Source organism: Heloderma suspectum, chromosome 2, assembly GCF_057233095.1.
Source record: "Heloderma suspectum isolate Gila_16-S chromosome 2, 16-S_ref, whole genome shotgun sequence".
Lineage (NCBI taxonomy): Eukaryota > Metazoa > Chordata > Lepidosauria > Squamata > Helodermatidae > Heloderma > Heloderma suspectum.
Window position 1 is genome coordinate 46,616,386 of NC_139459.1, and position 20,535 is coordinate 46,636,920.

Sequence of the window (20,535 nt, forward strand, 5' to 3'; positions counted from 1 at the left end):
GGAAATACCTTGTAACCATGTTGAAGTAAGGCAGGAAACAGCAGTGATCACATCCAGATTGAATTGCCTCTTTTGACTTTATTTTGTTCTTCTTCTAGATAGAATAGAGCTATAAGAACATCTCAGTAGGAGGGATATTAGAAGAGAGAGTTTACTTAAGTTGAACTAAGCTGGCTGGAAGCCTTTTTTCATATGCACAAATAGTATAAGTTCATATGTGTCTTTAAATGGCAATAATTTAAAACATCAACATCTAAATAGCCGCTACCTCTGCTATTAATTGCTGTGAAAGCATTCTTAGAATGTGGTAGATCCAATAATGAATAACAGTTCAGGAAATGTGTGCCTAGACTCCAGCAGCCCTTCCTCATTTTAGACATCAAGATGTTAACCATGTGTTTGGTAAACAAAAGATATACAAACTCCTCTGCGTGATTTCATTGCAGACTGTACTGAACATAAGAAAAGGTCTTACTGTGCCTGCAGCTGCTGCTTTTTTTTCTTTTTCTTTTTAATGGTCCCATTTCAGCTGTCTGTGTGGCCCTCACTTCAGCTGTTTATTTAAGTTGAGCCAAAAGGCACTTTTCTAAAGATGATTTATTAGTTGACAAAACAGGGGAGGCTGCAGTGGAAAGAAGTTTAGGGGGCTGGTGATACTATGGTTTCAGGCTTGTGATTTCATTCAAAAGAAACAAGAAATCATAGAGATTGTACAGCTAGAAGAGGCTGAAAGTCTTCTAGTCATCCTTTTTCCCTTACAATTGAGTCCAGGTTGCCCACATTAAAAAAAAACCTCTTAGAAGATGAGCCTGTACCCTCCTGAGTAACGTAAGTTGCAAATGGAGAGGAGTATGGAATGAACAAGGTATACCATAACCAAAAGATCTCTGCAGAGCAAGAAATGTCAGTGGAGGCTGGTGGCTCTGATGTCACTTGGGTGGAAAATCTGCTCTGGGTTTCAGTCAAGACTAGTCAGAACTAAAAGGAGCTAGCTGCTTTAGAATTCTGACTGTTCCTGACTGAAACCTGGAGTGGATTCACAACCCCACTGATATTGGAGCCACCAGCCTCCACTGAGGAACATTAGTAAAATAAACACAGATGGCTTAAGAAAACAATCTTTTATCTACAATAAAAGGGAGTTGGGGGGATGGGACTCCTAGGATCATCAGCCAGTCTAACCAGCAGATAACTCATTTCCTGCTTCACCTACAGCAATCCCAAACTTAGAATCCACCTGATTCACACCTGATTTTTTGCAGCAATATCTGTTGCTATGTGATAAAGAAACATAGCCCTAGAAAAGAAAGCTCCCCTAGGACTTCAGTAGCTCCGCATGCTACTCATATTCACTGAAATGAATCAAAGTTCTCTGCCAAATTCTGCTTAATTGGGGGCAGAGGGGAGAGAAAGAATCATGCAAATTATGGGGAACTGCATATATTTGTTTATATTTGCTCACTTTTATCAAAATAAAAATAAATTCACTTTGTCTTGGGATAGCAGGTCACTGAAGCCATGTCCTTGTTCTCTGGAAATCTTGCTTAGCCCCCTTCCCAGTGTCTGAAATTCCCCCAGTCTACACTGCAGCCATAAGGGCTAAGTGTTGCTGCCCTATGCCCTGTAGCCTGCCATGTAACAGATGAACCTTTGCAGTGCCACACAAGGGGCCGTGCACAGCATTACTGTGTTGCACTGTGGACACATGGCCTTCAGAACTAAAGGTATAGTCATGGCAAGGCTGCTGAACTACTTCAGTGTATTAATGTATTGCTTTATAGCACATGGGAGCAGGTTGTCAATTGATAATATACAAATGGTGTATATTACTTTTGTGTAGTCTCCTGGATATTGAGGGGGTGGGAGAAATTGAATTATCTTTGGTCAGGAGGAGGGGAGTTACATCAGTGATAGACCATGGGTGCTAGGTTCATCAATTCAAAAAGATGTCAAGTAGCTGGACTAGAGGAGACCCCTCCTTGACACCTTAGAGCAGTCTTCCCTGACCAGGTGTACTCCAGATGTGTTGGGCTACAAATCCCACCATCCCCAGCCGGCACGGCTGCCTTAGAGAGCTGCTGCCTATCAGAGTAGAAAAAATGATTGGTCTATAAGGAAATTCCTTCTTTATTTGTATTGTCCTTAGCAAAACATTGGTGCTCATTTTGCTCTGTACAAATCTGAGGCATGGTTGTCAACCCTACAAACTGAAAACCTTTGAAAGGAAACAGTACAAAGAATAACATGGAATAATTCAGTTTACATTGGATAAGCTATCCAACACATTGTTAATTCTAGGCATTAGTGACTTCATGCAGTTTCTACCATTTCTGAATTCTTTCTGAATGAGATATTATTGAATGTCTTCCATAGGCTCTCCTACACCAGTTTGAATTTTATTATTAACAAAATTGATAACTGTGGAAGGTGTCTCCCATTCCTCCAAACCCAAGTAAACAAATTCCTTGCATCATTTATCCAGATATAAACACAACTCTCTTTCCAGAATGACTGCTGCTATTAATATAATGGAATAGACATGGTCAACATGGGTAGCCATAAAAAGACATAGGATTTTGAGTGAAAGGGAAATACACTCCCTTATTTCCAGATGACTGTGGTCATGAAGGTGGAGAAGCTGCTGTAATGTATTGAAACACTCATAAAAGAGATGCTGTAGAAAATAAGAAGGTCTGGCATGAAGAGTGTAAAGTCATGGCATGGATTACGAACTGGTTGAAACAGCCAAAACAATTAGTTGGCTTTCATCACAGCGTAAGGCTAGCAGATGATATCTTCCAGACAGGGTGTCATTTTAGTCTGGTGCAGCAAAAACAATGGTCTTGTGGCACTTTAAAGATTAACGCAATTATTGTGGCATCAGCTTTTGTGGACTATAGTCCACTTCATCAGATGTGTTATTGAGCTACTCCATCTGCTTCTCTTGTTTTTGCTGCAACTACCATGGCTACCCCTTTGGAAATTATTGGGCAGGTTCACATGATCATTTTCAGACATGGTGGTTTAAATAAGCCACCATGATTTGCAGCATGTGCCCGGCACCTGTTCTGTAACCCAACCCCCGCTTGTAGGCGGGCAAGTCATTGCTTTATTTCAAAATGTAGCATCTAATTTTCAAATGTGATAGGTGGCTTTGTATATAAATCCTGTTTCAGGGGAAGAATACAGTTGATTGGTTGTTCTTATCAAATCTTAGAAAATATGTAACAGAGTTGATTATCTACATAAACATTTCGGTGTGGATCTGTGACAAGGATCTGACTCCAGGCATGCATTGCATGGATAGCCAATTCTGACATGATGTTTCTGTTTATCCACTTGCACAGAAACAACAATAACAAAAAGCTATGGATATTAAAAACAAACATGTAATCCTATAGGGTGTTCTTGATAGACTTGAGAGCTGGGCAGAAAACAACAGAATGAAATTTAATAGGGATAAATGCCAAGTTCTGCACCTAGGAAAAAGAAACCAAATGCACAGTTACAAGATGGGGGATATTTGGCTCAACAACACTACAAGCGAGAAGGATCTTGGAATTGTTGTCAATCACAAGCTGAATATGAGCCAGCAATGTGATGTGGCTGCAAAAAAGGCAAATGCTCTTTTGGGCTGCATTCATAGAAGCATCGCTTCCAAATCCCGGGAAGTACTAGTTCCCCTCTACTCAGCACTGGTTAGGCCTCATCTGGAGTACTGTGTCCAGTTCTGGGCACCGCACTTTAAGAAGGATGCAGGAGGGCAACAAAGATGATCAGGGGACTGGAAACGACGCCCTATGAAGAGAGCCTGAAAGAACTGGGCATGTTTAGCCTTGAGAAGAGAAGACCGAGGGGAGATATGATAACGCTCTTCAAGTACTTGAAAGGTTGTCACAGAGAGGAAGGCCAGGATCTCTTCTCAATCATCCCAGAGTGCAGGACATGGAATAATGGGCCCAAGTTACAGGAAGCCAGATTCCAGCTGAACATCAGGAAAAACTTCCTGACTGTTAGAGCAATACAACAATGGAACCAATGACCTAGGAAGTTAGTGGGCTCTCCCACACTGGTGGCATTCAAGATGAAGCTAGACAGCCATTTGTCAGGGATGCTTTGACTTAGATTTCAACAACTATCAGGTGGATCCACAGTTGGCTACAGAATCAGACTCAAATAGTGCTTATCAATGGGATCTTCTCAAACTGGGGAGAGGTAACGAGCAGGGTACCGCTGGACTCAGTCCTGGGCCCAGTGCTCTTCAACATTTTTATTAATGACTTGGAGGAGGAGGTGCAGGGAATGCTGATCAGATTTGCAGATGACACAAAATTGGGTGGGATAGCTAATACCCTGGAAGAGAGAAACAAAATTCAAAGTGATAGACTGGAGACCACCCCCCTCCAAACCTATTTCAGTAGCTGCATAAGTGTTTCTGTTCTGATCTAACAACTAGTTCTGGTCCAGGTTTTTTTTAAATGTTAATTGTTTTGCTTCCTAAGTGAAAGTTCCTGTTAAACTCTTCACCTCCTTTAGAGCATGGGCGAAGTCAAAAGAGACTGTTATTACAGTTCCTTTCTTCCAGTTTATTATTGAAATTGAACATGCTGAGAGGATTCGCTGTTTTGGCAACTGATACATTATCTTTCAGCTTTTGTTATTTATAGAGGATGTGTTTGCACCACATGCCCATCACTTTGCCTGACAATAATGCTGCTTGCCTTTTAATTTCTGCCAGAAGTCAAGTTGTGAACTGAACTAGCTTTTTGCTTATCCTCTTTGTATCTGGAGCTTGGGGCATTTTATTGCCTTTTTAAATTAAGAAAAGGTACCAATCATCTCCCCAATAAAGCTTTACTTTTAAGCAACCAGTAGAAACTTAACAGGTACCCACACTAGATCTTCTTTTTTTGTTCTTTTCAGCACATGTATGCTGCTTGGGGCTCCTTGGAAGAAAGACAGGATATAAATGTAACAAACAAACAAACAAACAAATAAAACAAACCAAACAAACAAACCCAAAGATGGTCATGATCTACATGGCTTCATGAATGGATCATTCATGAAGCCATGTAGATCATGACCATCTTTGGATTTGTTTGTTTGTTTGGTTTGTTTTATTTGTTTGTTTGTTACATTTATATCCTGTCTTTCTTCCAAGGAGCCCCAAGCAGCATACATAATCCTCCTCCTCTCCATTTTATCCTCATAACAACCCTATGAGGTAGGTTAGGCTGAGAGTCTGTGACTGGCCCAAAGTCACCCAGTGAGCTTCATGGCTGAGTGGGGACTTGAACCCAGACCTCTTCAGTCCTAGTCCAACATTCTAACCAATACACTGGGTAGTTTGTGGTGAAATGGATAAACCCCCTGGATCCATGTGGGAAGCCTCTGCACATGAATGATTTGTTGTATGGAACTGCCTCCACATGACGTCATTTTAAGCAGCAACCACATTACATCTTATTTATTTCATTGCATGTTTACCCGTTCTTGCTCCAAGGAGCTCAGAGTGGTTTACATATGGCTCCCAGGTGGCCTCCCATTCAGGCAGCTTAACTGGGTTCAAGTCTGCTTAGCTTCAATAGTTGAACTGCATCATCTGCCATCAGACCATTCTCTGGCTTGCTCAAGAGCACCAGGCTTTATTCTATAGTATGAACACAATTAACAACTCGCTGCACATGCATAATTATGTGTCAATAACTGAAATAATATGTATTGTGCTACTGTACCACATGAAACTGCCCCAATGGTAAGGTAACCTTTCACAGTCTTTCTGGGTCACCCCACCTTCAGAGGTTAGGTGGGTGACAACTTGAGAAAGAGCCTCTTTGGTTGTAGTGCCCAGTTTATGGAATGCTCACTAAAAGAGCTGCATGGCTCCAACTCTCTTACCTTTCTGGTGCCATATGAAGACCTTTTTATTTACTCAAGCCATTTAAGTAGTGGTGGTGGTGGTGGTGGTGGTGATGATGATTTACTGCCCAACTGAGAAATGTCCTTGGGACAGTTTACCATCATAAAAGCCCCAAACAACAGTAAAATAACAAATGTTATTATAAGTAGCATTGTAAGTTTGGTTTTATCCTGCTGATTTTCTCTGCTCCTTGCTGTTGACTTATTTTTCGCCGTTTTTTTCCTTTTAAAATATTGATTATAAGCCACCCTGGAAGTTGTCAAGGTTAAATAAAACTCTCTGTTAAAGGCTCAGAATGACTTTCTGACTGAGCTGTATCTTTGTCCACAAAGACAAGGCATTCATCTTAAAGTGCAATCCTATACATGTCTACTTAGAAGAAAGCCACATTGTTTTCAGTGGGGCTTATTCCCAGGTAAGTGTGTATAGGATTGAAGACTCAGTTGCTTTTGCTCAGTCTTTGTTAACATGGACATCAGCCACTAGTCTGCAGTGTTCAAGCAAGAGTTGAGTTGGGTGTGCTCGGAGTTTCTGTGAAACTTGGACTGTGTCTCCACGACAATGGAAGGAGAAGGAAGGAGTGGCTTACCTGCGTTTTTCAAGGAGCCAGTTTTGGTCTGGGCAGGGCTCCAGTGCATCATTCCATTCTAAGTCGCGTCACATAACATACATCCGGGGGCGGGGGGGGTTGGAGTAAACATCATCTGACTGGCAGGGGCTGCTCAACAGTCAGAGAGGATTCCACCCATCCAGGCTCCCCCCCCTTCTTCTTCAGTAAAATCTTCCTCCTGTGTCAACCCCCCCCCCGCACTTACCTTCTTAAACAACGATCAGTGCAGGAACTCAGTGTTCTCTCTTGCTTCGATGTGCTCCCTGCTCTGCTGTGATCAATTGAAGCTTCGTAGCTTCACAGCTTTGACATTAAGGCTTCTAAATGTATTATTTCGATTCATGGGAATCTCAGTAACTCTGGGAGTGCATTTCGGGAACAAGCCTCATTGAGCACATTGGGAGTTACTTCTGAGTAGACACTAATTGGTTTGTGCTGGGAAGGAACAGGAAACAGGGGGATGGGGAATCCAGCTCCCATTTTAACCTGATGGTGTGGAGGATCTCTGTAATGAAGGTGTGAATTAGTTACTTCCAAAGGCAATAAACCAAGCACTGGAGAATTGCAGCTTCGGTAAAGCACTTTACAGCCTTTAAGGGAATTAGTTCTTTAAAATTGCTATTTCCATTAGGGGGGATCTCTGTAAATTCTGATGTGTGCATTCAAGGGACAAGCCTCACTAAGCACAATGGAAGTTACTTCTGAGTAGACACTAATTGTTTTGTGCTGGGAAACACAGGGGACAGGAAACACCCCTTGACCAGGGTCATGATGAAAGGCACACCCTTGAGCAGGGCTAGGATACCCGAGGTAAATCTGAAGGTTGGGACACACCACAGCTATACCATGGAGGACCCTACTTAAGGAAAAGAATTGGACTTTAAGCAGTCTCAGGAAATCCAGGTTTTCCCTGATAAGCTCCGGGGTGGCTACTGGATGGCCATGATGTCATGTATCCCTAATGACCTCAATACGCAGCCAGCTCAGAGTAAATTGCTGGTGGAGACACCCCCTTGTAAAGCTTTTGACAAACAACTTCTAAGTTGGATGGTGTGGACCTGATACTGTAAGTACAGCACTGACGCAGGAGATTAATAACCCTGCTGAGGTTAAAAGTCTGGAAAGTCTCCAGCAGACTGCATTTGACAAACCCATGTTAGAACTATTAGATGTTGATTTAGATCTTTGTTAAAAAAAAAACCTTGGATTGTTCTCAGAAACCGCAAGGGTAGAGTTAGACATTTTTTCTCTTCAGTGCTAACATTCTCTCTCCCCCCTTCTTCTTTTCTCTCTCTTAGGTATGTGATGTCAAATCAGTAGGCAGTCCTCTGTAGCCTCCCACACACTTTTGAAACATCATGTGCCAGTATGAATATTAACACAGAAGCATACACTTCAGTGCTCTGCAACCAAAGAAGAGAAAAAGTGAAACTAAATGTTCAGCATTAGCGAATGGACTGCTTGCAAAACGTTGCATGTCTAGCTTCTGCCGAGAATACCTCCCATTTCTGCTATTGGAGAAGAGCTGAACAGAAACAGGATATCCCCCTATCCCTTATTTAAATTGATACATATTTTACTATTCCTTTTTACTTTGGACTTCAGGCTCTGAGCTGCAGTGGCCACAAGCGCTGGACAGCAATATGTGTCATGTCATTGTCACTTGCCGCTCAATGCTATGGACCCTCCTGAGTATCGTTGTGGCATTTGCAGAGCTCATAGCCTTCATGAGTGCCGATTGGCTGATTGGCAAGGCAAAGCCTGGGAGTTCTGAGGACATGGACAACAGGACAGGAAGATCACTGGAACCCTATCGTCCAACCTTGGGGATCTATGGACGGTGCATCAGACTCCCACACATGCAGTCTTCCTTGCCTGACACGCTTTGTGGCCCCTATGCAGAGAACTTCAATGAGATTGCCAGTGGGTTCTGGCAGGCTACTGCTATTTTCCTTGCCATGGGAATCTTGATACTCTGTGCTGTCGCTTTCGTATCTGTTTTCACCATGTGTGTACAGAGTATTATGAAGAAAAGTATTTTTAACGTCTGTGGGCTGCTACAAGGAATTGCAGGTAGGTGTGACAAAGCAGAAACTGAAACACCTTTGGTATGTTCATAGTATATGGATAATGAAGCATTCCCTCCAAAATTTTCCTTTCTAGACATTTTTCTCCTGTTTTAGTGAATTGCCTCCAAGTTAAGAAACAAATGGTTTAAGTCTCCCTAGGGCCAAAGAAGAACTTGCTGCTGTTCAGATACATCAATGAAGAAAGGCAGGCACATGTTCCATGATCGATTAAGGTTCTCCAGGGAGGGAGATAAAAGGAAAAAATAAATGCAGAAAATAGACTATTTCCCTTGTATTGGCTCTCTCAGTTTTATGATCAGTTAGTACAAGAGAGGAGATACACATTTGTGTGTGCGACACTGATGAGGGAAGAAAAATGCAAAAATTGTCCTTCTGTAGCTCAGTTAAAGCATATGCAAATCTGGCTGGGAGAGTGGAAACTGTTAAGGAATTTGCACTCTTCCTACTATTTGCTTGTTCCTATTAGGGGAAGCACAGAAGTTATGTGTTTAAAATGGTGTTCTCACATTTTCTGGCCTGCGGCCCATAAGCTGAAATGTAGGACCATCTACTTTTAATATGTTTTTAAATCATCTGTCTGACTCTCTGATTTTCTCCTTCTTTCTCTGGGCTGGTTCAGATGAAATGCCAAACTATGGGTTAGGTGTAATGTTAGCAGGCCTTTAAGGATCTTCAGACTTATGTACAGTACACTCTGTTTCCTCACATGCCACTACTGCCTCCCTGAGGTAAAAACAGAATTTGCTATATCATCTGAATCAGCCTTCCCCAATCTGGTGCCTTCCAGTTATGTTTTGGACTTCAACTCCATCAACGCCAGCCAGCATACCCAATGGTCAGGAATGCTGGGAGTTGTAATCAAAAACATCTGGAGAGACCAGGTTGGGGAAGAATGCAGTAAACTACGGTTTGCATTTGAGAACCAAGTTTCATCTTCATTTCAGAAGTTTGGTTCCAAGGCTAGCGTAAACTATACTTTGTTGATTTGGACAAAATGGCGAACTATGGGTTGCCTGAAGCCAGGAAAAGAAGGAAGGAATCATGGGTGTAGGATGAGGAGGGAACGGATGAGCCTGCATTTGGAACAAGGGTGAAGAAGCTCAGGGGGACAAATCCATCTTTCCTGGGGTCCCAATCCAGCCCACTAGAGTTCTTCAGAAGGCTATGCCCTTTTCTCCTGACCCCCCATTCCCCCAACCACCGATCGTTTAGTAGTTTCCTTGTGCAGCTTTTCCTGCATTCTAAAAGTTTGAAATGCCTCTCCTGAGGCTTAGTTACTAGTAGTAAGATCTTTAAGCTAAATTACGCTGGTATTTTTTGTTTTTTGGCCCCTTTTGTCTTTGGCCCTGCCCACCACTGAAATGCAGCCCCTGAGAGCTTACCTGAAATGGAATTTGGCCCTTGTACTGAAAAAGGTTCAACACCATTGTTTGAAAGGCTCATTCACATAGTGACAAACCATGATTTGGCATTATGTATGAACCAGCAACCTGTCATTCTTCTGTGTTCTGGCTCTCCCCCACCCTTTTTTCCTTCTCTTAAGAAAATCCTAAACAGAAAAGAGGAGGGTGGTGTGCTGCAATCCAGTATAGATCAGAGCATGAACCACTTCTGGATTCCAACCTGTCTGGTTGTATGCTGGTTTTACAAATATGTTACCATTAATATGAATAGCATCCATTGCTGAAAGGGTGGCTTTTCATGGTTGGAAAGCAACTACATAATTTCTAAAATTTAGCTCTTGGTAAATTACTTCATGGCTAGAGTATCTTGGGATGACTCTTTACTGAGTTCTCTGTTGCTTTGTCTGGGCATCATTACTGTATATGGATTGCTGTTGCCAGTGTTCCTGCTGATGGCGGGCCACAGCTATGATGCACAGTTTTCTTAGTTCCTGCTCTTGCAAATTGCTTAAGAAAATAGTTCAAGTAGTTTCTTAGCTTAGTTGAAAGCAGATAGGACAATAAAAAACATTCCCTTAGATTTGGATTGAGGTCCAGTTAATACAGGTCCAGTTAACTGAGTTCCATGAAGCATTTGCTGACATACTCTGTTTTTCAGGGTTGTTCTGTGAAGTGCGGATATTTCACAAAGTAGTTGTGGCTTTGTTTTAATGGGTGATTGGAACAGGGTACACTTTTCCCTTAAATCTGACCATTTTACATTTCTCTTGGCATGAGTGCTTTCAAGAATTCAGAATCTGCTTGATTAATTAGAAGCAAGTCCCTCTTGAGTACAGTGGTAATTACTCCCTAGTAAGTATGCATAGGCTTGCAGCCCAGGTTATCTTCAAAAACCTGCATAAATTATTGTGATTAATGCTTTATATGCTCCTGGAATTTGTCAGGGGGGAGAAGAAAACTGTACACATTGTTGAATTTCTCTCCAGTTTGCGAAGGCTGTGACTTAGGTGATATGTAAAGTGAGGCTTACAGAATGTAAACATGCTTCTAAGGTTGTATTCCAAGACCTTTATCTGCATGAGCATGTCAGCCTGCGAGGTCATTGTGAGCCCACACATAGTTTGGTCCAAGGAGCTTTTTAGTCTGTCTACAAATAATCTGTCTCCTGATTAAAAAGTTCCTCTTGGAATTCCTGCTGTCCTCCAGTGCTCAGAGTTCCTTTCTTGTTGTTAAAGTGGGGAAGCAGCAATCTTCATTTTGTAAACATGTAGAACCCAGACCGTTAAGGAAAAAATATATCATCAGCTTCAAAGGACCCAAGAGCAATGGAACCATATCATTAGATCCGTAATTGCAACTTAACAAACAAAAGTGGCTGGACAGGCAGTTGTTTGAGCATCTTTTGGGGAGTGGATAAGCTATTTTTAAGAAGGCCGTGAATCACTTGGAAAATCTGGGTCTAAGCAATTTTGTTCTTAAAATACTAATAGGGAATTAATTTTAAGTGGATTGATTGTAATAATAGCTTCCTCATTTCAGCTAGTAAATTTTAGCAGTTTGTATACCATACTATTGTTTCAAGTCTCCAGGTAAATTTAGTCTTTTGGTAGGCTTATCACTATAAACGCATGCTTAAGAAAAACAAAGGGTTTGCAGTGGGGGAATTTACAGCTTCTGGCTAAGATCTGTGGACACCCTTTTGTGCTAGTAGTGGCTATGGAGTCACATCCCAAGGATTCCTTCTCTGATCAAAGCTTCAGATCTTGTGATACACACAGAGCATGAGGAATTGGTTGAAGAGGATGGTGTTCTTGTACCTTCAGAGGAAAATGAGGAAGCACTTGTGGTTGTAATAACTGTGCCCATTCAGACATTATGTGTCCAGCATTATTTCTCTCTCTATCACTTTTCCAAGTCCCCTTTTACACACGCATGCACGCACACATATTGCACTGCATGGGAACTGCCTCCCTAGTGTTATCCCACGCAGCTGCAGTATATCAGTGTGTGTATATCACATCTCATGTGTATATCGCACATCATGTGTGTATCACACCTCATGAACCTCATGGTTACTTGCGCACAGACACGATGCTCATGCTTACTTTTGAGTAGACATGCAGAGGTTTGGTGTTTGGGATGCTATTTGAAAGTGCTGCTGAGTGATTCAGTCCTGCTTACTTCTGAGCAGACATGTAGAGGCGTATCCTGGTTATTTGTGAGTAGATGTGCTGCTCATGCTTACTTCTGAGTAGACATGATTCCTACTATAAATTGGTAACAATGGAAAATGGTTGCAGGGGGGAGTGGATTTTTCAGCCCTGCTTACTTTTGCCTGTGACCCCTCCCACCACTGGAACGTGCTCCCCAAGAGGTTCTCCAAAATGGAATTTGGCTCTCAGACCAGAAAAGGTTCCCTGATCCTGAACTAGTGCTTGAGGGTGCTTTTAGATGGAGGACTCCTAGCACTACCAACTAAAAGACATTATGCAGCTATTTACTATTTTACTCCTTCATTGATTTTCTGTGGAAAGAAAAAAGACTAAGCAGTGGGAAAACACAGGGGGGCTACAGATGGACATTGTCATCTGGGCCCCCATAACATTCTATGAATGCAGCAGGGCAATTTCACATTAAAAGCCTTGGCTGGAAGCATCCCGAGTTCCCTTTATTCCTCCTCTTCCCTCCCAATCCCTTTTCCTTTTGTCTTGTGCTTTTGAGATTATAAACTTGAAATTGGGGACTGTCTTCAGCTAGGCACATAGCCAAAGAGAGGCTTAGGTGTGTGTGTTGGGGGAGGGCCATGGGAAGACCCTGAATAAAGGAAGGGTGACGTTTCACACGCATACACAGAGTAGGTAAGGGGGACATCACAAAAGGAAGGGGGCTGGGGGAATCTAGTGTCCCTATGTGTCTGAGAGCACAGGGGCAAGGGGTGGGGGGCTAAGACGGGAGTAGGGAAAGGTTTGTAATTTGTAGTTTTGTTAGGGATAACTTGCAGCTTCTCAGTAGAAGCCAACAGTAACACTCTAAAAACAATCCATAGCAATGGAATCAGAGCAGCAGCATAGATAACATGTTGTTGTTGTTCAGTCGTGTCCGACTCTTCGTGACCCCATGGACCATAGCACGCCAGGCCTTCCTGTCCTGTGCTCTCTCCCGGAGTGTGCTCAAGTTCATATTCATTGCATCGGTGATGCTATCTAGCCATCTCATCCTCTGCTGTCCCCTTCTCCTTTTGCCTTCAGTCTTTCCCAGCATCAGGATCTTTTCCAGAGAGTTTTCTCTTCGCATTAGGTGGCCAGAATATTTGAGCTTCAGCTTCAGGATCTGTCCTTCCAAGGAGCACTCAGGGTTGATTTCCTTTAGGATGGACTGATTTGACCTCCTTGCAGTCCAGGGGACTCGTAAGAGTCTTCTCCAGCACCGCAGTTCGAAAGCATCAATTCTTCGGCGCTCAGCCTTCCTTATAGTCCAGCTCTCACAGCCATACATTACTACTGGGAAAACCATAGCTTTCATTAGACGGACCTTTGTCGGCAAGGTGATGTCTCTGCTTCTTACTATGCTGTCTAGGTTGGCCATAGCTTTCCTCCCAAGGAGCAAGCGTCTTTTAATTTCATGGCTACAGTCACCGTCTGCGGTGATCTTGGAGCCCAAGAAAGTAAAATCTGTCACTGCTTCCATTTCTTCCCCTTCTATATGCCAGGAAGTGATGGGGCTAGATGCCATGATCTTCGTTTTTTTAGGTTATCGTAATTGTGACAGACCAGCCAGCAAGTCTCAGCTTATCTTGTGCTGTGGCACCACCAAACAACACTAACGGAACTTAAAACTAAAGTCTAAAAACTAAATCAAATTATTTTTTTGAAGCACAGGAGTTCACTATTTCTTTATTTAAAATATTTCTAAGCTGCCTTTCATCCAGATGAAATCCAGGGCGTATACAAAGTCATGAATAAGCGTAATCATACCAATTTAAATACAATAGAATGAAACATCAACAGAGCAAGCCAAAGAGACATTACACATCTTAAATGCCTTGGAGAATAATGAAGTGTTAACCTGGAGCCAAAACAACTGTAATGCCAGTGCCATGTGTATTTCTTTTGGGAGAATGTTCCAAAGTTACTCAAGGTTTCTGATTGTGCAGGGCTCCTGATCGCAGAGAGGACTGTAGCTACATTCAGCCAAACATGGTTACTATCTCCCTTCAGACCTTCCCACTCAAGGGTAGAAAGGGTGGGGCTGCAGCCCCTCTATGGGCACAGTTTATATATGCCTGAATAGGACTTTAATTACCAAATTATACCAGCAAATTACCAAAAATACCAGCATATTTTAGCTTAATACTCTTACTGTTAGCGACTAGGCCTTAAGAGAGGCATTTCAACTTTTTAGAATGTGGGGAAAACTGCCCGAAAGCTGGGAAACCACCAAAGACTTCATGGTTGGGGAAAAGGGCCTGGGGCCTGGAAAGGGGCATGGGTACCTGAGGATCAGATTGGGATCCCTGGAAGGCTGTATTTGGCCCTCGGGCTCTCAGTTCTGCACCCGTGTGTGTGTGTGTGTGTGTATATAGATATGGATATTTCCCTGCTTACAATCAAACTGCCCTCAAAATACTTTTCAGATGTTTTAAACTGCATCTTTTGTGCTATGGTTGGTTTTTTTCCCCACCCATTAATGCCATCTTTCTACATTTCTTGGAAAATACTGTGTATTTTATAGTGGAAATCCTGACACTGTCTCAAGTACATTAGCACTCTGAACCATGTGGTACATGAATTCCTGTATTTAGATGGCTGCATTCCAGTAAGCCTGCTGAAAGTTAAAGCTCAGGAAAATACTTTATGGATCAAATAGAAAGAGGGAATGAGCCTAAAAGCAAACATGTGTTAATATTAATTATATATGCTAAACAGGTATTGAAAGAAATATATGAAAATACTGATTTCAAGTGGTACAGAATAGTAAATTGGTCATGTTTTAACTATTCTAATTTGCTCCATTTTTGCTAATCAAGAGCCAAACTACATGTTATGCTAATCATGTGGTGTGTAGCTGAGGGTTAGCTATTTATTCTTGTGTAAGTGTGCATGGCCTTGATTTGGATTGGAACCACTATGCACGAGGAGGGGAGGATTAAACCTTTTACCTCCCCGTTTTTCTCATGAAATTTTCCTGAAATCGCATAGCATGTACTTTGGCTCCAAATGGATAGCTTAGAACTTCCTATGTCTCTGGCCTGTTCAGACTGCAGAGACCCCTGTGTATGCTTGCATGGACACATCAACTTTCCTGTTGAATATGTGATGGACATGAATGATCATATACCAAGAATCCCCAGTAGAAAATATAATATAGGTGGTATAACCTCAGAGCTTTATATGGAGGAGAAAATAGAGGAGCTGAGCTGATGACAACTGGCAAATTGCTTCTGAGAAGATACCGTAATAGTGATCCTTCTTGCTTGCCCAATTGCTACCTCCTAATGCTTTCTCTCTTGCAATGCTTTCTCCCCAAACTTTTTTACTACCAAAGTTGGTGTAAAGCAGGGATAGGCAATCCAGTGTTTTGGACAACAGCTCCCAGAATCCCTGCCCATTGGCCATGCTGGCTGGGCTTATGGCAGTCATAGTCCAAAACATATGAAGGGCACAGGGTTGCCTACTGCTGGTGAAAGGGAACTTTGTTGCATCTGCTGTCTCAGAGTTCTTGGCATGTAATCTGGAAGAAGAATCCGGTTCAGATTGAAGTTTGAGGTTATCCAGATTTAAGCTGGATCAACTGCACTGGGAGAAGTGAACTTCCTCACCCCCCCTCCTTTCCATGGCAGCTCCTCCAGCTCCCTGAAAATACTACACAGAGAGACAGGAGACCCTGCTAAATGGAGTGAGCTGTGGTAGGGGTAGGGAATCCCCCAAAATTGGGCAGAGGGACCTTCTACAAGCAAAGCTCTTCCTCTCGCAAAAGGAAGATCCTGGATCCAACCCAACATTTTTTGCCAGGACAACATGCCTGCTCTCTACAAAACTTTTCTTACCAACCTTACACAGGCTATGTCCTAGCTTATATATTGTAGTGGGACAATTATGGAGGAACACTTTGCAAGATGAATTGGAATGTTCCTTGAGGCCACTTTTGGAATAGTTTTTGAAAAGCACTGCACAGTGCACGATCAGCCAACAGATCTTGTAAAATGAAAACATTCAGGGAAAACTGGCCACTTAACCTTTAGGCAGCGTGCGTGGCATGTGCTTTTCATTTTTAGACTGAGCAAGACTAAACTTATGTAGGTGATAGTCACAAAGATAGCATATAGCAGACTTGCGTATACAGGCAAAATTGCGTCAAGGATTGTGAAATGTCTTTTCTGCTTCCCTTATCTTCCTTGGTGGGTTTACAGTACAATCGTAACTACATATACAGACAAGAAAGACTATTGATTTCAATGGGGCATGGTTCCAGTTGAGTAAATCTTAACTCCAGTTAAGCAAGTCTTGAAATACAGCATTAATACATTTAAAAAATGGAATGGTAAGAGAGGGAAAAGGTCTACTAGTATTATTTTACTGTCAGCTCGTGAAGCAGCAGTTAAGAAGGCTTTAGAAATTCTATACCATAAACATTTTCCAGATTAATGAGTTCAGTCCAGATATACATCCAGCCAAGCTGACAGAGCCTCTTGAAACTGACATATTTTTGTATAAGGCACTTGTGCTAAAACATTATACGCAAGCCAGAAATTGCTGATATCACCACTGGCTATCTGCATGGGGCCAGTCACACATTTCCACACATCTGGAAGTACTGGATGTGGTAGTGGAGTGGGCCCATGCTTACACTTCTCGTGGTAGTTTTCGCATAACATGTGTTGCAGGGGAACACTTGTGTATAGCTATATATGCATACAAGTAACTCCTGTGATCTTTCTACCTCTAAAAAGGGATGTATTGTGGAAGACCAGAGCACTGTGTATACAGATGTACACCCCATGTCACATGTTAACATTGTACGCACAACATGAAACTGTTTGAATGGATACATCTACCTGGTAAACAAGGATTACATTGATACACTTTCACAATAGGCTTAATCACCCTTATTCCTCTTTGCTTGTCTAGGTCTAGACTGGGTTTCTTTTTCTCCCCCCCCCCCCCGCCCCAATATAATTGAAGTGGCCATGTGAGCAGCCCAAAACTGAAGTATTTTAAAAGTTAATATCCCTCCCTTTAGTTCTTTTATATTCAGAAAGTTCTTGTAAGTCTGAAAATAACATCAGATGAAATTTTATCTCGTCCTACTGCAGGAGTGGGTAACACATGGCCTCCATGGCTGATTTTGTGCCGCTCACCCATGTTCCTCTGCTACTGCTGCCAAATTTGCCGGTGTGGCAGAGGTGGCAAAAATCACAATGATTTTGCAGGGAAACAAGGTGTGTAGCGACTACACCCCTTATTTGCAAGCAGACGCGTACTCCCAGAAACATGATTCTGCTTGGAAATCAGGCATATGCTTCCCACACACCTTGTTCCCAATGGGGGATTTCTTCCTAGCACTGCCACCACCTGTGGGGAAACTGCTCCTTCACTGGGCAATCCCACCTACAAGGTTTCTTATTTAGAGCCAGTACTTATATTTCTGGGCCTAAGGAACTCTCTGCCACTTTAACTCCATAAGTTGAACCTTTTCCACTGCCACCAATTCTGTTAGAATACTTTAAAACTTCCTAGTAGCTGATGTAAGAGGCTTAGGCATGAGATGGGCACCAACATGCGGGATGGGCGGGACAGCGAATACTTTGGAAGACAGAAACAAAATGCAAAGTGATCTGGATAGACTGGAGCGCTGGGCAGAAAACAACAGAATGAAATTTAATAGGGATAAATGCCAAGTTCTGCACCTAGGAAAAAGAAACCAAAGGCACAGTTACAAGATGGGGGATACGTGGCTCAACAACACTACAAGCGATAAGGATCTTGGAATTGTTGTCAATCACAAGCTGAATATGAGCCAACAATGTGATGTGGCTGCAAAAAAGGCAAATGCTGTTTGGGGCTGCATTCATAGAAGCATCGCTTCCAAATCCCGGGAAGTACTAGTTCCCCTCTACTCAGCACTGGTTAGGCCTCATCTGGAGTACTGTGTCCAGTTCTGGGCACCACACTTTAAGAAGGATGCAGACAAGCTGGAGAGGGTTCAGAGGAGGGCAATAAAGATGATCAGGGGACTGGAAACAAAGCCCTATGAAGAGAGACTGAAAGAACTGGGCATGTTTAGCCTTGAGAAGAGAAGACTGAGGGGAGATATGATGGCGCTCTTCAAGAACCTGAAAGGTTGTCACAGAGAAGAAGGCCAGGATCTCTTCTCAATCATCCCAAAGTGCAGGACATGGAATCATGGGCCCAAGTTACAGGAAGCCAGATTCCGGCTGAACATCAGGAAAAACGTCCTGACTGTGAGAGCAATACGACAATGGAACCCATTCCCTAGGGAGGTGGTGGGCTCTCCCACACTGGAGGCCTTCAAGATGAGGCTGGAGAGCCATCTGTCAGGGACGCTCTGACTTGGATTCCTGCATTGAGCAGGGGGTTGGACTTGATGGCCTTGTAGGCCCCTTCCAACCCTACTATTCTATGATTCTATGAACAGTAGAGACAAGATGAACTATTAAACAAGTAATTTATTAAAGGGATATTTTGTACATAAGGGATTATTCATATTTACTTTGGGGTTTTCAAAAGACTGCTTAGTGACAATTCTTTAGGACACAAAAGGCACTGTTCCTATTACAAACCTCTAATGACCTCTTTTACCTCAGGCCAAAGTTCCTAAATCTCCACCCCAGTCAAATACCCTTTCAGCGAGGTCGAGCTTCTGGGTACGGTCTTCCTCTGACACCAACATTCCTTCCACTGTATTTCTGGCTGCTTGGACAGTTTATTTGGGCTTTTACTGCCTGCTTGTATAACCTCCCTCTGGCAAGTTCTTAGAGTAGCCTCTTGGCATAACATAGCCACCTGCCCCCTACTCATGATCCTCATCAGCCATGTATGGTCATTCTCCAGAGAAAGAACAGCTTAACATCCAGGCCTTAGCTACTCACTTTCTCCTCAGCTTTCTTTTAGCCCTTCTAAAACACCAAACACCAACCAGCAGACCATGTCCCCCTCTCGACAGACTAACTCACTTTACTGTCATTTCCCAACCACTCTTTTCCACCTAGCTAGAATCCCCAGCCAATCAGAATCGAATTTCCCTGATCCAGGCCCCATCTAACAATATTCATTGTCTCTCTCCCCACCTTCAGAATGTCACTCCGCATCTCCTACACAGGCCTTTGACAGCAACAAAACAAGGCCTCAAGCCTACTCGGATACATTATTGCCTCACAGAGGCTACACCAAGTAAACATTACATAAAAATAACTTTTATACAGGGCATTTCTTCACATTCCCCTATAAAATCCCTGTGATTTCTGCCGTGGCGGTAAATTCGGCAGCTGCCATGGTGGCAAATTCAGCAGGAATGGGGTACAGCCCTTAGTGTGTGTGTGTGTGTGTGTGTGTGTGTGTGTGTTTGGGGGGGTAACACAACCCCCTGTTCTCCAGAAATTGCCCACCCCTACCATACTGTCACACCTCCTAATCTTGTGTGTTTACTTCGCATGTTGTTCCTGGAAAGCTGAAATGACTTTCATGGTTCATTATGTTTTGCAGTGCTGATACATGGTCAGTGCTGGACGTGCTCTTGCTGCTGTAGAGTTTGCTGTTAAATGTGCAGCAATGTTTTGCTTTTTCCTCTGGGATACCGGAAGGTGACAGTATGGATGGTTCTGGAGTAGAGCACAGCCACGTAGGAACACGAACAGCTGCCTTATACTGAGTCAGGCCATTTGTCCATCTAGCCCAGTATTGTTGACGCTGCTTGGCAGCTGCTCTCCAGGGTTTCAGGCAGGATTTTTTTCTGGCCCAACCTGGAGATGCCAAGGATTGAACCTGGATCTTCTGCATGCAAAGCAGGTACTGGACCAGTGAGTTACAGCCGCTTCCCCAGCAACAGCCCCTTCCCTGGTAGAACAAATGGTTAAGCAGAGATTCCTTTTTGAAGGTGGCATGGGGAAAAAGCAAAGAACATCAGTATGCACAACACACAAGTGGAGTACCTTACTGCTAAAGTTAGTGGGGAGGGGGGTCAATTACTTTAGTCTTAAAAGGCAGGTGCAAATAAGAAATTAAAGCTCAATTAAAACATACACAGTTTAGCTCTCTTCTTCAGTTTGGTTAAAGCACTTAGGTAAAGTATCAGGCTGATGATGTGAAAACTGACCGAAGGCTAATCCAGATGTTGCAAAGAAGCATGGAAAGTGGAAACACAAATGACTTGACCTTTTCCTGTTTGTACTGTAACTGACATCCAAGGTGGGGAGTTGTCTAAAGTCACCTGGACTGATATTTCAGATTGACATCCACAGTGATAGCTCACCGATCTTACTGCAGCTGAGCTCCC

The 20,535-nt window shown here is 42.9% G+C and overlaps 1 protein-coding gene across 1 annotated transcript in view; it reads left to right on the top strand.

Annotated features, from left to right (window-relative positions):
* LHFPL2 (LHFPL tetraspan subfamily member 2) overlaps positions 1–20,535 on the top strand; it is a 148,228-nt gene that overhangs the window by 108,550 nt on the left and 19,143 nt on the right. Inside the window, exon 3 of the mRNA XM_084833418.1 lies at positions 7,829–8,603. Coding sequence (XP_084689544.1) covers positions 8,174–8,603 — 430 coding nt within the window. The 5' untranslated portion in view covers positions 7,829–8,173. The remainder of the gene's footprint in view (positions 1–7,828; positions 8,604–20,535) is intronic.